Source organism: Artemia franciscana, chromosome 7 (genome assembly GCF_032884065.1).
Source record: "Artemia franciscana chromosome 7, ASM3288406v1, whole genome shotgun sequence".
NCBI lineage: Eukaryota > Metazoa > Arthropoda > Branchiopoda > Anostraca > Artemiidae > Artemia > Artemia franciscana.
The window spans coordinates 36,132,691-36,149,644 of record NC_088869.1 but is presented as its reverse complement, the minus strand read 5'-3'; the positions used below and the strand labels follow the sequence as shown (position 1 = coordinate 36,149,644).

Genomic DNA, 16,954 nt, shown 5'->3' with positions numbered 1-16,954 from the left:
TATATATATATATATATATATATATATATATATATATATATATATATATATAAAAGCCTTAAAACAAAACACAAAACTAAAATATGATGACCATTTCTTAGTAACGGTGAAAGGGTGGTTACCCTTTCATCATTACTAAGAAAGGGTCATCATATTTTAGTTTTGTGTTTTCATTTCCTTGAATCATCAGTTACGTCACTTACATTTTCCAAAAAGTTTTCTGCGCCGCTTTAAAAGATATCAGTTCTTTATTGCTTTATTTTTAATACTTCATTACTTTGAATCATTTTTGCTTTGCTTATATATCTCTTCGTTTCTTTTGTATTATTTCATTGGTTTAAGACATTCTCAGAAACTAGAATGCTTAAATAGACTGGAGACTGTTAAGGAAAAAAAAAGTCTGGAAATTGTTGAAGATCAGCATTTTGTCATTAAGTCCTATTAACCCCTTTTAACTATTAGAATATTCCGTCATAAATTCAAGGATTTAAGTATCTGAATTATTTCTGATATTTCCAATCCAGCTTTTTAAAATATTGAAGCTGCTATCAAACTCGCAGAGAACTATTCCCTATGGACATTATGGACATATAATTATGATATCTGGGTAAATGGAATGTCCACACGATAGTCTTGGAATAGCTGATCAAGATTGATGTTGCACAGATACGGCACAAGCGAAGAATATAAAGAAAAAAAAACAAGAAGAGAGGATAATACAAACAGTGTTAATTGCTAATGATGGATTAGCAGCATTGCCGAAACACTCAAATATAAATTCATCTTTACTAAATGTACCCTGCCATAAAGCTTGTATTTATTTTCTTTCTTACATATGAGGTAATTTGCGACTTCTATGGCTTAATTTGGAAAGGCATCGATAAGGTAGACAGACCGGGCATTTAACCCCGAATTTCCCGAAAGTGGAATGGTAGCATTGAAAAATGGTAGTAATGACACTTTCCTTTCAGAAAAGATTTTCTTCAAACAGTATCAGTGAGACACAAGAATTTTGTTTTCTTGTAAAAATTTTGTAATTGAAAAGGCAATTTTTTTTTAGGGGAAAGGTGAAAAACATCTTATGAACGAGTTGTCCCTTTTGATGGCAATAAAAGGGACATTGTCTTTTGTATTTTTGAAAATCAATTTTCATATTTTAACAATTTTTTTTATAGGTGACCTTTTCAGCAATTAAATTTTCATTTAGTAGCTGCCTAAAATTTTTTGAAACTGTACAGTAAATTTCGGGGTTTATTTACTTTTCGTTTCTCTGCCCTCTGTGTAAAAATAGCCCAACAAGACTTGGATGCATTTAACAATCTAGCGATATAGACAATATTAGTGAAGAAAGTACATATTCTGATAACAATTCTTATGTAATAATTAAATTTTATAAAAGATTCACACCCTGATGAAAGAGCCATAGGTTGTTTCGTAGAACAAGTTTTGGCAGACATTAATGAATGATGTAAATCTTAAATTAAAAGCGGGTTGTAATACTTTTGCTCGTCTTTAACACCTAATATGAATGCTCTTCATAGTTCTGGGGTCAGATGTTACACATAGTTGAAACTGAACATACTTTTTATTACACTGAATACAATGACGAGAAGAATTCCACCTATGGAGCTCCAAGCCCAAGTTCTGTTTGCAATTTGTTTTGGTGTTTTTTGTGGACGAGGATTTGGAAAGAAAAAAATCCTTTGATTCAATTCATAAACTTATTCCTTGAATAGAACCATGTCGGGAATAAATGGAGTCTGCAAAGAGAAATAAAAACGGAAAAGTCTTCCTGCAATTTCGAACACTGTTTTGAATCCTGTGAAAACTTTCGTGAACTAATTAACTACCTTCGAATAAGCTTTAATGGAGCCGACTGTTAAACTAATAGTCGGAATCATAGTTTTAAATAGTAAAAGAGATAGTTTTTTGTATCAACAATATGTGTGATCGGCCTAATTATCGAATTTTCCTTTCAGCTCGTAACAAGACGCTAATAGGAAATTGTGTACCTGGCGAAGTTGGATTAATTCCATGCATGTTTACGTGGTTGTACCGCTCTTTAAGTGAAATAAAGAATAAATCTGGAGCCAGATTTTCTGTGAGGATTTCTGCAATGGAAATTATGCAAAATGGAACGAAAGACCTTCTAGCGGCTTTTGCAATCGGTAAATTTTAATTGTACATAGCACTTGAATATAATTGCACGAAACTTATAATTGTGCACTCCTCTTATAATAGTAGTTAGATACGTAATTAACTATCGTGTACATAGTTGATTTTGGTGTAGGCTATATATTGTTAGGTATATACATAGATAGGTAGATAGATAGGTTAGATTTTTAGTCTTGAAAGGCATATGTTAAAAGGGAGTACTTCACCCCTTACTGGATACATTTGAAAGATGTTATATATGTAATGACATTGTAGATGATTTATTTATGCATAAAAATAAACTGAGAAAATTTGTAATTTTATAAGAAAGATGTAAAAAAAATGAGAGATGGCTCTATTTCATGGTGCTCACGAAAAGATACTACCCTGTTGACATATAGTCAGAGCGAAATTAGAACTTTAAAATAGCATAAACTGTTCTTCATAACATGGGACCAATGCCCCTTAACTAATGCTGTAACACTATAGCATAATTATCCTTTAACGAAAAAAATGGTGTTCGGAACATCTCTCTAAAATTAGTTTTGAATCTCATCGCTGAATTGAATCATAAATATTTTGTTTCGGCTTTTTAAAGTTGTCGTTAAAGCATTCATTACGATGCAGCATTTCAGCAGAAAGTTGGGGTCTCCATATGGCACCCCACTCTCCTCCTGTTCATCCTAGACCCCACGCTGCTGTTTAAAAATGTGTTAGTTGTTTGATTGATGAAAAATCATTGTGGATACAAAAGGGTTGACTTAGTAAAGATTAATGTTTCTCTTAGTGCTCCTTAATTTCCTTTAATAACTGATTTTTACCGTTTTATTAAACTGGTAGTATAAAAAAAAAAAATTCTGTTACTGGCATTCTGGTCGTTCTTCGGGAAATTTAAAGCAAATGGGTCATTTAATGACCCGAGGTTGAATAGCTCAAATTTTCAATAGCAACCGAAACTCTAAAAAACAGAATTTTGGTAATAATTAGATCACAGATAGAATTGGCTTTTTATGCATCTTCTGATAAATTAGAATAAATCTAAAAGGATTCTTCTATTAAAATTGGAGATTAAGATACGCGCATATTCAAGGGTGTCTACAGGATGGGGGTCAGGCAGGCTTCATCCTTATAGATCACTAGAAATTACGGAGACTTTCTATTCATATGAACAAAAATATCCTCCCTATTCACCTGATTACGGAAAAATAATTGGACAAAACTGCTTTTAATCAAACTTTTTTACTGAATATTCAAATTTAGGTTAAGTTTTAGATTACAATCAAACACCTTAGTTCTTAGGAAGAAAAACTGAAAAAATATACAAATATTGCCAAAATTAGAAAATAATAAAAGTATTTCAATTAAAAAAATGAACAGGAATTAATTCTAAAACAGTTTTCCAACAAATATTTTTTCAAAGAAATATAAGGAACTGTATTAAAATCTAAAACAAACAGAAAGGAAGTTGAATCGTAATCAAAGATTTCGTGGCAAAAAACTGTAAGTAAGGACTGGCTCGGCCCAATAGTAACCGAGGCTCTAAAAAATGAATTTTCATAACAATTAATACATCAAAAGAATTTGCTTTTTATGTTCTTCAAATATATTAAATTCATTAAGTTTAAGTTACCCATCAAGGGGTACGAGCCTGACAAAATTTGTGTTATTTTTGAAAAAGGAGGTAAGCATCTCCGCAAAGGCAAGTGATTTTGATAAAATAATACCATTAGATTCAGCGTAACAAAGAATACTACTGTACAGGCCTTTGCTTTTATCTACAAAAATGTGGAATTTTGAATTTTTTCCCAGAAGAATGATCCCAGATGTGTGTACATTTTTTTTCCAGGGATGATCGGGTAAAACCTATTGTCCTAGAAGATTGGGGGAGGGCTCATTTAAACGGAAATCAAAAGTTGTACTGCCCTTTTTAAGTAACTAAAAATATTGTGCCACGGGAAAGTGACGTTTTCTGCCATTTTGTGGCACTAAACTACGATTTTGTCTCAATAAGGACCAGATTACTATGGATGAAAATTCTGACATAGAAAATACATTTAAGAGTATCAAAAATTAAATTGAGCTTCCCATTTGCAGAGGAAGTAATGCCCCATCGGCTATCATGAAGGAGGTATGGTGGGTCATTTTGCAGGCGGGGTGGGGTGCATACACTTTAAAGAGTGCATTTCAATGCCCAGTCATTCTTCAAACTTTGTTTAAATTTTCGCTGAAAACTTCATTACAATCAAAACGTTTTAACTTTTTAAGCTGAAAAAGTTAAAAAACTTAAACGGCAAGGGTCTATGGGGCTGGTACCCTACATTATATCTTGGTTAGGATTGGGGATGATTTGAAAAACGATCAGAAACTATTTATCAAAAATAAGTTTTTTCAACCTTACCTAAACCAGACAAAAAATTTCATATTTCGCAATCAAGTTTTAAGTTTAAAAAGAAAGCCATAACAAATTTGTTTTCGCTTTTATTTACTGACACTAAACTTCACGAAGTATGTACTTCAAGATGCCTTACAGAGCCCATGTAATTATCCACACCAAATGAGAGTTGTGATAAATATTACTTCACTGATTTATCTATTTGTGTTTCAATTTTCTTGTCACCTGCTTTATTTTACGTCAGCAGATTTCATAGGTTGCGGTTTTTCATGATTAATTTGTTCTTTATTTTCTCGTGAGTCTCCTTATTCTTGTCCTAAAAATATCTCATCTTGCATTTAAGTATAGGTGTGTACAAGAAAAGTGACCTAATTACTGTGTAGAAAAGCCAAACTTCACCAAATATTGTAAGAAAATGCACAAGAAACCGAACTTCAATCACCGGAAAGCTAATTAACTAAACTCAATTCCTGTCTTCATTTTCCAATAATTGAATTTTGACATAAAAAGAAACTAACAAAAGAAGCTTCACGTATAACAAAAGGTTCTAGAATATCCTATCAACTATCAAGGGACAAAACCTCTATGTTTTGCCGATTCACTTGATCGCCAAAGATATCAATTCTTCGCCCTTAACCAGCAGATAATGCCAAAACTGCTGAGTTTGTCTCCTCCCAAGTGGCTGGTTACCTCTAAGGGATAAAAGCCAAACTTCACTTAAATTCAATCCAAATATTGAAACAAGATGGATTATATTTTAAGGAATTTGAAGTTGACCACTTCTTTACAATGGTCATTACCAAATACATTACCTGTTCCTTGAAATACACTTTTCAAGCTTGGAAAGTCATCTGAGGTTGATCGACACTACTTCCAAATAGAAAACTAAACTTCACTTAAGTTATATGTTCCCTCTGGATCTAGACGTTTAACCCCACCCCAGCGATCACCCCCAGAAAATACCCCCCTCCCCCCGCAAAAAATACATTCAACTGAAAATAAGGAGCAATATCAAAACTTAAAACGAAGAGAAATTATTACGTATATGAAAGGAGTTGCCCCTTCCACAAAACCTTGCTCTTTACACTAAAGTGTTTATCCTAATTCTTTTAGAACGATTTTTGAAAAACAAATAGCTGTTTAATTAGAGCAACAAGCTTTGTTTTAAAATTCTATACAAAGAAACTTTAGCGTAAAGAGCGAGATCTTGAGGAGGAGGCTGTTGCTCTTTACTTTCAGTTGAAAAAAACTTTTTTTTAATTTAATTTCTGATCGTTTTAAAATATTTCTGGGAAATCCAGCTCTCTCTTCATGGAAAATTCCGGTACTTGTGTATTATGCGCCACTCACTCAAGTTCACGATGACTCGAGAACAAACCGGTTTCGTCGTTAGTTTCTTCGTTACTTTAGAAACAAATTTGGGTTGTATATTTGCATATTAGGGGGGGGGGGTAAAGTATAGCGGGCTTGCATGAAAAATGTGTTAGGTACAATTATTCTGCATATTATGAAGCAAGGATTGTTTTCTGCATTCAAACTGTCCAAATACTTTAACCCCCTCCCCCTTATGTACAAATATGTAACCTAAATTAAATATTTTCCATCTATTTTGTCACTTGTCTTTGTCTTGTCTCGTGCTAAGCTGAAAGAAACTAACGAAGAAACCCGTTTGTTCTTGAGTTTTACACACAGCATAAACTTGAGTGAGTGGCGCATAATACACAAGCACCAAAATTTCTTCCCCCTCCGGAAATTAAACAACAAAACTCAAATAAATTCTCAAATTTGGAAAGCATTATTTTCCACGAGGGGGTTATTTTCTGGGGGAGTATCTTCCTCTGAGGTATTTTCCAGGGGGGGAGCTATTTTCCGGGGTAATCCCCGGGGGTAAACGCCGACCACCATTCCCTCTGAAGCAAGGGTTTTTACGTCGAGCCTACAGCTGTAGCTTGCACTAACAGGACAAGATACTCGTATTACTGGCAGGGTTGCCACCACGGTCAGTTCCTGAAGTACTATAATTACCAGATTTGCCTGCTACACAGCGATTTTCGGTGCTACATTCGGGGCTTTCGTGCTACAGGTGGCAACCCTGAGCACGTGCTACAGTGCTACACATAGTAAAATGTTGTATAAATAGCACTTTTGTGCTATTTATTTTTTCAACAAATCTAAAAAAAAACAAGAGCTAAGAGCTCATATGGCACTTTTGACGAGGCAAGAAGAGCTAAGAACCAAGAGCTCATATGGTATGAGCTCTAACAAAATTCTAAGAATCAATAGATTGATTTAAAAGGAAGATCAGAGGCTTAATGCCGGTTGGGATTTAAAATAAGAGCTCTGAGTCACGATGTCCTTCTAAATATCAATATTCGTTAAGATCCGATCACCAACTCGTAAGTTATAACTACCTCATTTTCTTCTAATGATTCCTCTCCCTTTAGCCCCCCAGAGTGTCGAATCTGGGAAAACGACTTTATCAAGTCAATTTGTGCAGCTCCCTGACACACCTACCAATTTATCGTCCTAGCACGTCCAGAAGCACCAAACTCGCCAAAGCACTGAACCCCTCCCCCCATTCCCCCCAAAAACAGCGAATCCAGTATGGTTACGTCAATCACGTATCTAGGACATTTGCTTATTCTATCCACCAAGCTTCATCCCGATTCCTCCACTCTAAGCGTTTTCCAAGATTTCCGATTTCCCCCTCCAACTCCCCCCAATGTCAACAGATCTGGTCGGGATTTGAAATCAAATTCCATTAAGATCCGGTCACCCATTCTTAAGTTAAAAGTACCTCAATTTTTCTAACTTTTCCAAATTAACACCTTCCAGCTCCTCCAAAGAGAACGGATCCGTTCCAACTATGTCAATCACGTATCTAGAACTTGTGCTTATTCTTCCCATCAAGTTTCATCCCGGTCTCTCCACTCTAAGCGTTTTCCAAGATTTCTGTTTCCCTCCTCCAACCCCCTATGTCCCCGGATCCAACTCGAGTCGAAAATGGAGCATCTGAGACATAAAATCCTTCTGTATATCAAGTTTCATTAAGATCCGATCTCCTATTCGTAAGATAAAAATACCCCAATTTTCACGTTTTCCAAGAATTCCGGTTTCCCCCTCCAAATCCCCCCATGTCACAGGATCTGGTCAGAATTTATAATAAGAGCTTTAAAGCACAAGATCCTTCTAAATATCAAATTTCATTAAGATCTGGTCACCCCTTCGTAAGTTACAAATACCTCATTTTTCCGGATTACCCTCCCCCCCCCCAACTCCACCAAAGAGAGTGGATCCGGTCCGGTTGTGTCAGTCACGTATCTCAGACTTGTTTCTATTCTTCTCATCCAGTTTCATCCTGATCTCTCCGCTTTAAGTATTTTCTAAGATTTCCGGCCCCCCAACTGCCCCCTCCAGATGGTCAAATCGGGAAAACGACTATTTCTAATTTAATCTGGTCCGGTCCCTGATACGCCTGCCAAATTTCATCTTCCTAGCTTACCTGGAAGTGCCTAAAGTAGCAAAACCGGGATCGACAGACAGACCGATAGAATTTGCGATTGCTATGTCACTTGGTTAATACCAAGTGCCAAAAAAACATATCACCAATTGCCAAAAATTTAATTTGGTGTAGTAAATTTTTGATAATGTCATACGTATGAAATGATTATAAATTTTCGTTTTTCTTTAATATAATCAAACTGCAAAAGAGCAGAAAAATACCATACCAGAATTTCACAGGAAACATAGACTTTAAAAGTGGTTTGAAATTACTAGCCAAAAAAGACTTTTCTCGTAAACTTTTTCACTCAACTATTATCCCACAAAACTCAGTCGCTTTACTAAAGGAAACTAGGTATTGTCATGTATTTGATACAAAAACAATTCTAATTTTTGTTTAATAAGTGACGAATAGATCCACATTTTGATCAATCACTGACAAAACTTTAATCCAAGTTTTGTTTGTGCTTCTTTTTTGCTTTTTTTAAGCAAATAACGTCCAAGTATGTTCGATCAGATGCCAAGTTAATATTCACTTTCGCCGTAACTAATAGTCTGAGCTTTCGCTTGTAGAAGAACGTAGATTGAAGAAATCTCTGAAAAACTAGAAAAGATCACGTTAATTCGTTTTGAGGATTGATTCAATTATGAAGCAGGGTTTTAGACGTTGATTCGATTTTTCGACTATGAATGAAGCAAATAACTGCATTAAGAACGTATTACGGAAATGTATAAGGAAATCGAAAGAACTGCTTCCATATGAAGGAAATAATGAATCCGATTGCATTTTTGTTTGTTTTATGTCCATTATGTCAACAAATCTGGACGATTTCCTAATTTCATTTAATTGTACCATTTAGCTCTCAGTCAAGGTGAAATCCAATCCCGACTCTACTAAAAGATGTAAAATTGGATTTAAGGCGTATCAAATAAATAGCCTATGCCTGTGCGTGACATAATGATAAAACAAGGTTTTTGAACTGAAAGTAAGGAGCAACATTAAAACTTAAAACGAACAGAAATTATTACATATATGTGGGGTCTGCTCATCCTCAACACTTCGCTCTTTACGGTAAAGTTTCTTAACACTTTAAAAAAATCTTCTTATTGTTATAATTAAACAAAACTTTGGTTTCAGGAGTCGTTCTTAAAGAATTGGGACAAAATTCAAACTGAAGCGTAAAGAGTGAAGTATTGAGAAGGAGCAACTCCCCTCATTTACGTAATAATTTCTGTTCGTTTTAAGTTTTAATGTTGCTCTTTGCTTTCAGTTAAAAAAAATATTTTTTTTCTGATCGTTTTTCTAAATAACCCCAGGAAGTTTGTCTCCACCTCCAAGGAGAAATCTCTCCTCCCCATGGACATATTCTCTAGACAATTCAATTTTGGTGAAGATTTACCCCGGACAATTGCCCTTAACCTCTCCACGCGTATAATTGAGTTGGCAAAGAGAAAGCAGGACATAAGAAGAATTTCGTACAGAAGTTTTGGTAAATTCCATCAGTGTAAAATTTCCCCTGAAAAGTTCATCCCCTAGAAACTTCCCTCCCTATCAAAAATTCCCCCAGTGGAAAATCCCTACAATAAAAAATTTACTGCCCCACCCCTTGAAAAATCTATGCATACTTCTCAATAACAAATACTATACGTAAACAATGAGCACATTTTAGAACTTGAAAGCCTTTTCCCAGCGGCTTTGGGGGGTCATGGTATTTCCGAAGGCATAGTTTATTCGGCTTGTCAACTATTCTGAACCAAGTGGCTATCTCAAAAATTTGATCAAACAATCTGAGAAAAAAGGGGCACCGGAGATAGCCTAGTTGCCCTCCAATCTTTTTGGTCACTTAAAAACGGTGCTAGAACTTATAACTTCCGTTCGAATGAGCCTTCTTCTGATATTCTAGGACCAGTGGCTTGATACATCACCCTTGGAAAATAAATAAATAAACTCTCACCCGTGATCTTTCTTCTGGCAAAAAAATTTAAAATTCCACGTTTTTGCAGATAGGAGCTTGAAACCTCTACAGTACGGTTTTTCGATACGCTGAATTTGATGGCATCATTTCCATTAAGAGTCTGACCTTTAGGGGGTGTTTTCCTCTTTTTTTGAAACAACAGGGCAATTTTCTCAGACTCGTACCCTTTGATGGGTAAAACTAAACCTAATGAAACTTTTATGTTTGAAATCAGACAGTTCGTAGTCACGAACTGTAAGCAAGGGGCGACCCAGCTCAATAGTAACTGAAACTTTAAAAAACGGAATTTTGATACTAATAGATGCGTCAAAAAAATCAAATTTTTATGCTAATTTTAAATATATAAGTTTTATCAAATTTAGCCCTACCCATCAAAAGTTAGGGGCCTGAGAAAATTTGTGATAACGTGTCTATCAACGGAATTATAGCTGAACATTGTCTCTTACTTCATATAATTTTCATGTTTTGTAATGTAACCCGAACTGCTGGGTGAGAACAAATCCCTGCGCCGTATGTAAGTTACAGAGGACTTGTTAATCTATTTTACTGGTTAAATCAGATAAAAACAGTATATTTAAGGATCCTAAAGCCCTCCCCCCAACAATCTTAGTATCTTTTATGTTTCACATAATTTACCTTTTTTGTACATTTTGTAACTTATGCTTCGCCGAAGTTAATTCTTACAGAAACACCTGATCGTAGCCTATACGAAATGTTTGTATGTTTAATCGATGCGGCATTGGCAAGTCTGCCAAGTAGTAAATACCTATTTCAAAATTTGCAAAATAAGTATATAGAAAATGCTCCCTGTAAAATTATTTAAGTCACACAGGGGAAATATAAACCTTGTATGGTCTTTATTACATAACCATATGCAGCTCAATCATCAGTGTGTCGAATGGCTTTCCTACCGCATGGGAGGCGGGGGGGGGGGGTGGCTACCAAAAATTGTATTGTTATTCCAAACATTTAAGTTCTCGCGGTATTGTCATTACTTCCGGGGGAGAGGGAGGTGTTAGGATAGCTCTTGAGATTCTTAAGAACTAACACAGGATTATTTGTCTTTACTACATGAAGCGCTGCCTATATACAACGGAGTTTCAACGAGCTTTCTATTTGTTTTTAGCTCCCAACCTCCTACTAGCATTATGCTTAAAAGTAAATAAATTCTCACGCGAAGGTAATGACTGGTGTTGCGGTTTGGAATGTCATTATGCACTAAATCTTATTAAAATGTAAACTCAGGAGTTTTTTCTTTCCTCAGAAATTTTTGCTTAATATGCTTGATAGGATATGATAATTTATTGATTGAATACGGTGCTTTTAAAAAATTACCCGCATGAAGTAACTTCTCGTGCTCAAAAGAGCTAACTCGTAGAAATTAAATACATGTATCATATGAAGAAGAAAAAGAAAAAACAACATGTTGGATTAATTTTACAACAATGTTAATGCTTTTCAGCAAATAACTCAAAATGTTTTGAAATATGAATGTGAGAAACAACGCGTTTAAAAACTTGCAAATCCAAAATTTCCATAACCTCGTATTGAAGTTTTGGTACTTTTGTCACCACACTCAAGCCACCACACTCAAGATCTTATATCGCGAACATGAAACAAAAACCGGTTTTCATGGTCTTTATACCAGACAATATTAGCTTCGGCTCGGTGGGAAACTATATTGTAGCTATATTGTAATTAAATATTTAGTTGGTATTTTGGTTATGTTAGGTTGAATATTTAATATAATGCGGTCTGGGCGGCCCCCTTTCCATAATTCTTTGTTGTAGTTTTCATAATTTTGTTGATAAAGTATTATATTTTCATCATATTTTGTTTTATTTCATTAGCATTAACCAAACTTCGCTTCTCGACAGAACTTCAGTGTGGTGGCTATAAGAGACAAGTACCGAAGTTTTTTCAAGACACAGGATAATTCAATAACATATTCAATAACACAATATAACAGTATTTTATCTAACAGTTCGTTGCCAAGATCTATTAGGGGCTCCTTACCAAGTAAATGTTTTGATAATTTGTCTTATAGAAGTTTTGGTACTGTTGTCTTATAGCCACCTCATTCAAGATCTTAATCATCAGCTCAAGATCATAATCGCGAGCATGAGATAAAATCAGTTTTCATGGTCTTTATACCAGACAATATTAGCTTCGGCTCGGTGGGAAACTATATTGTAGCTATATTTTAATTAAATATTTAGTTGGTATTTTGGCTATGTTAGGTTGAATATTTAATATAATGCGGTCTGGGCGGCCCCCCTTCCATAATTCTTTGTTGAAGTTTTCATAATTTTGTTGATTAAGTATTATATTTTCACCATATTTTGTTTTATTTCATTAGCATTAACCAAACTTCGCTTCTCGACAGAACATCAGTGTGGTGGCTATAAGAGACAAGTACCGAAGTTTTTTCAAGACACAGGATAATTCAATAACATATTCAATAACACAAGATAACAGTATTTTATCTAACAGTTCGTTGCCAAGATCTGCCAGGGGCTCCTTACCAAGTAGCCCCTAACCTAAAAAGCGTAACACAAACGTAGGGACTACTAGTCCAAATAGTAACCGAAATCTAAAAACTGGAATTTTGTTACTACTACTGCTAGTGCTAATAACTCACCGCAGCACCAAGCCGACCGGTGCCAACAGAGCTCTGCATGCTCCTCCTCCATCCCAATCTATTCAAAGCCTCCCTCTTTGCACCCTCCCAGGAAGTTCCCGTTTCGTTTAAATCTTTCTTTATGACATCCTCCCACCCCAGACGAGGACGACCTGCTTTCCGTTTTGCCCTAGATGGCTGGCCGGGAAGGACAATCTTCGGCAATCTGTCATCCTTCATCCGCAGAACGTGCCCTAGCCATCTCATCCTTTCTTAAATTATAGCCTTGAAAGCGGGATTGAGCCACATTTTTCGTGCAGCTTACTGTTTGAAATACGGTCAGTCAGCCGAGTACCCAGAACAATCCGTAGGCAATTTTTCTGGAAAACATCTAGTAAATCTTCATCTGCTTTTCGGAGCGCCCATGCTTCACAGCCATATTTGACCACTGTCATCATTGTACCTTCCAATATTCTAATCTTGGTTTGCAGACTTATCTTCCTATTCTTCCAAACTTTTTTTTAACTGTGAAAAAACCCCTGAGCCTTGGCTATTCTACTTTTAATATCTTCACTGTTCCCACCCTCTTTGCTAATAATACTACCAAGGTAAGTGATGCTTGCCTTGGTAATTAAAAGTATTCTTAACATTAATTTTCAGACCTATGCCCCGTTCCTGTTCCTAACTGGGACAAGTCCGGATTGACTACTCCCTCTCAGTTATTAACATGCCAGTACAATGCTTTACTATAAAAGTAAACTATTCAGATACGAATAGTACGTCAACAAATTATCTCATTAGGTTCCGTCCACAGTATTTCCTATCTTCTGCTATTTTTATTCATAAATATCTTCATGGTCAACTTCCCTCTTGTTTTTCGAATTTGTTACAACCCAAAGTTAGTGTAAATCTTCATGGAACTCGTAACTCTGAAGTTTTATTGGTTGTTGGAACTCCAACCGTGAGGTCAGATTTTAGCCCTAAATACGCATGTAGTAACATGTGTAGTAAAGTGTTGGAACTCCCTGCCGAAGAATATAAGAGATTTCCACTCCATCGGGGTCTTCAAAAGATTAGTGAAAAGTCGTTTAGGTTAATTTTTCTTCTTATTCTTGTTCTTTTTTTCTTTTTTTTTTCTTTTTCTTTAATATAAGTAATAATAGTATTATATATTTGCTAGTTCAATTGAGTATAAATAATTTAAAAAAAGGTTTGATATAACTATTTGTATTTTTTGGTTTTTCTTTTTTGTTATTTTTTTCCTCTCCGTGTTTATTTCCCTTATCTTGTATTATGAATCTTGAGAGATACGTTCGTAATGTTTTTCCCTCCTCTTCAATTTCAATTTTATCCTCTTCAATTTTATCCATGGCCTCCACTTCACTCGTCCTTAGTTCCTATTTTAATCCGTTCTCCCCTTTCTTTACATTCCTTTTGTTTTCATATGATCTATCACTCACATAATTCTTGTAAAAAACCCCTTCTCCTCTCTATTAAACATAAAGCTTTTTCACTAATATTCCTAGCTGCAGTCTTAACTTTCTTCCCTAAGACACCATCAGCAATTTCACAAATTGTTTTTTTCTAAAATTAGTCCAACCATCATCCACACTGTCAAACTTCAAACTCTCAAGTTTATTATTCAACTGTTCCTGGAAAGATTCTCTCAAATTCTCATCTTGGTGTCTACCAACATCATAACTTCCCGGGAGGTAGTTACCCTTCCGAAATTTCACCTTTAAATTAACCCTAGACACAACTAGATGGTGATCTTTATTTTTAACATCAATAACAGCACTCTTATATACCCTAGTATCTTGTATTAATCCTGCCAGTATTCAGTTTTGCAATGAGGCTTGCTGTCTTACCATCACGTGAATACCATGCCAACTTATGGGCCATTTTATGATCAAACACTGTATTGGTTGTAACTTGATAGTTATACCTACAAAATTACAAAAGTCTGTAGCCATTGCTGTTTTCTTTTCCTTCACTAAATTTACCTGGGCTAGGATACCATCTATCCCTATTTCTACCGACCTGGGCTTTAAAATCTCCTAGTAAAAACACCATATTTCTACCTGGGACCCTGTCTATTTGCTCCTGTAACTGTAAGTAAAATTTGTCTGATTCACTAGTATCTGATACCCTGAACTTTTTAGTCATAAAATGAGCAATTAATATTCTATTATTAATACCTTGGCAGCTTAAACAAGACTTAGCAGCTTCCTTATCCATCATGAGCTCTACTCCCTGTCAATGTACCCCATTGTTACTGCCTGAGTAAACAAACTCTATATCACCTAATTTCATGCTTCCTACTCCTGGGATATGCGTTTCTGAAACTCCTAATAACTCCAGTTCGAACCGTCTGAACTCGTCAGTCAAAATGTCGAAACGATAGTCATTTCTTAGCGTCGTAACATTCCAAGTTCCAATTGTCATGTTCTTTAAATCATTGAAATTATTTCGGCCTCACGAAAAGCAATGATCCCGAATACCAGTGCAGGGTGGAGATCAACATATCTTCTCAAGTTTACACCGAAGTGCTTAAGCCGGCTTAGAACCGGACAGTAAGAAGTCCTTAGGATCTACAGTATGAATGGAGGATTTGTGCAATCCTGGGCCCATCTTGGTTTTCAGTATTTGGCAATGCTCTTATATCAACAAGAGTCGAAATCCTGCACAGCCGGTCCCAAGTCTATTACCTCCGACTCAATATATATTCATGCCTACAAATATTATGCTACTACGGGGAGGCAACCCATAGTAGATAAATTAGCTATGAAGAGGTTTTTCAGATCGAAAACGCTCTTCAAAACAGACAGAGCCCAGAAAAATTATCCATTAATCAAAATCCCGTGCGAATTCTGCGTCGTTTATAACTATTACTAAGTCTAATTTTACCGACCAATAGCTACGAACCTGAGAAAATTTACCCGATTTCCAAAAAAGTCAAGGGAAAATATTGTAAATCGCACTATCAGATCCAGCGTATTAGAAAACTCTGATGCAGAGATTTCAAGCTCGCATCTGCACAAATATAGAATTTTATATTTTTTGCTAGAAGACAGATTTGTGTTCTTTTTTTGTTGTTTCTTTTTGTTCTTCCCAGGGACGGTCATTTTGAACTAGTGGTCTTAAAATATCGGGAGGGGGCTCATTTAAAAGGAAATTCAAAGTTCTAGTCTTCTTTTTAAATGACCAAAACGATTGGAAGGCAACTAGCCCCCCCCCAGTAACGCCCTTTTCAATAACCATGTCATTGGGATGACAAGACCGCCCTTGGCCCCTGGGGTAAGGGCTGCAAGTTATTAAATTTGTCCATTGCTTAGATATAGTATTTGTTTTTGGGGAGTATACTGACTTTTTTTGGGGGGGGGGGGGGGTACGGAAAGAATTTTTCGTTGTAAAGGAAGTTTCTAGGGTGAATTTTCAAGCAAAATTTTACACATAGAGAATTTGCCAGAATTCCTATACGAAATTCGTTTTAATTTTCTTACTTTCTAATAAGTGACTCAATTTTACACGTGGAGATGTTCTGGGCGAATTGTCCAGGGGAAGTTTTCAGTGGAGTTGGAATCTTCAGGGAGATTTTTTTGTTAAGGGGGATTTTCCGAGGGAGAAACTGTTCATTGCACATGGACATTTCCGGGAAAATTTTCCACTTAGGAAAGATTTCTGGCATGACTTAAAGAGAAAATCAAAAATTAAATAAAAAATAATCTTTTTTCGAATGAAAGTAGGCTAAGGAGAATTTTTCAGATGGAATCGTCCGCAAAAAAAATTTCTAGGGAGGGGAAGATTTGCAGTAAAGATTGAAATTAGAAATAAAGAGATATACAGTAAGAGAAAATCAGAAATTAAATAAAAATTAATCTTTTTTTCGAATGAAAGTAGGCTAGATTTTCAGAGGAGAATTTTTCAGATGGAATCGTCCGCAAAAAATTTTCTAGGGAGGGGGAGATTTGCAGTAAAGATTGAATTATCTGGGGGTAATTTCTCAGGAGGAGAGCATTTTACGCGGGAAAACTTTCCGTGGAGGGAAATTTCTATGTAGGGGAAGTGGATTTCCCAGCATTATTTGAAAAAAAAATCTGGAATTAAATAAAAAAAAGAAGTTTTTTCAACTGAAATTAAGGAGCAACATGAAAACTTAAAACGCATGGAAATTTTTACGTATATTAGGGCCGGGGTACTTTCCCTTCCTCAAATCTTCATCTTTACGCTAAATTTTAATTTTTTGTCACAACTCTTTACGAATGACTGCTGAAACACAAGGGTCGTGGAATTTTTATGATAAGGAATTTT

The 16,954-nt window shown here is 35.6% G+C and overlaps 1 protein-coding gene across 5 annotated transcripts in view; it reads left to right on the top strand.

Moving 5' to 3' along the window:
• Nucleotides 1–16,954, top strand: part of LOC136029215 (kinesin-like protein KIF26B) — a 262,695-nt gene that overhangs the window by 220,402 nt on the left and 25,339 nt on the right. For all 5 annotated transcript variants that reach the window (XM_065707416.1, XM_065707417.1, XM_065707415.1 and 2 more), the window contains one exon: nt 1,980–2,168. In XM_065707416.1, the coding sequence (XP_065563488.1) occupies nt 1,980–2,168 (189 nt within the window). The remainder of the gene's footprint in view (nt 1–1,979; nt 2,169–16,954) is intronic.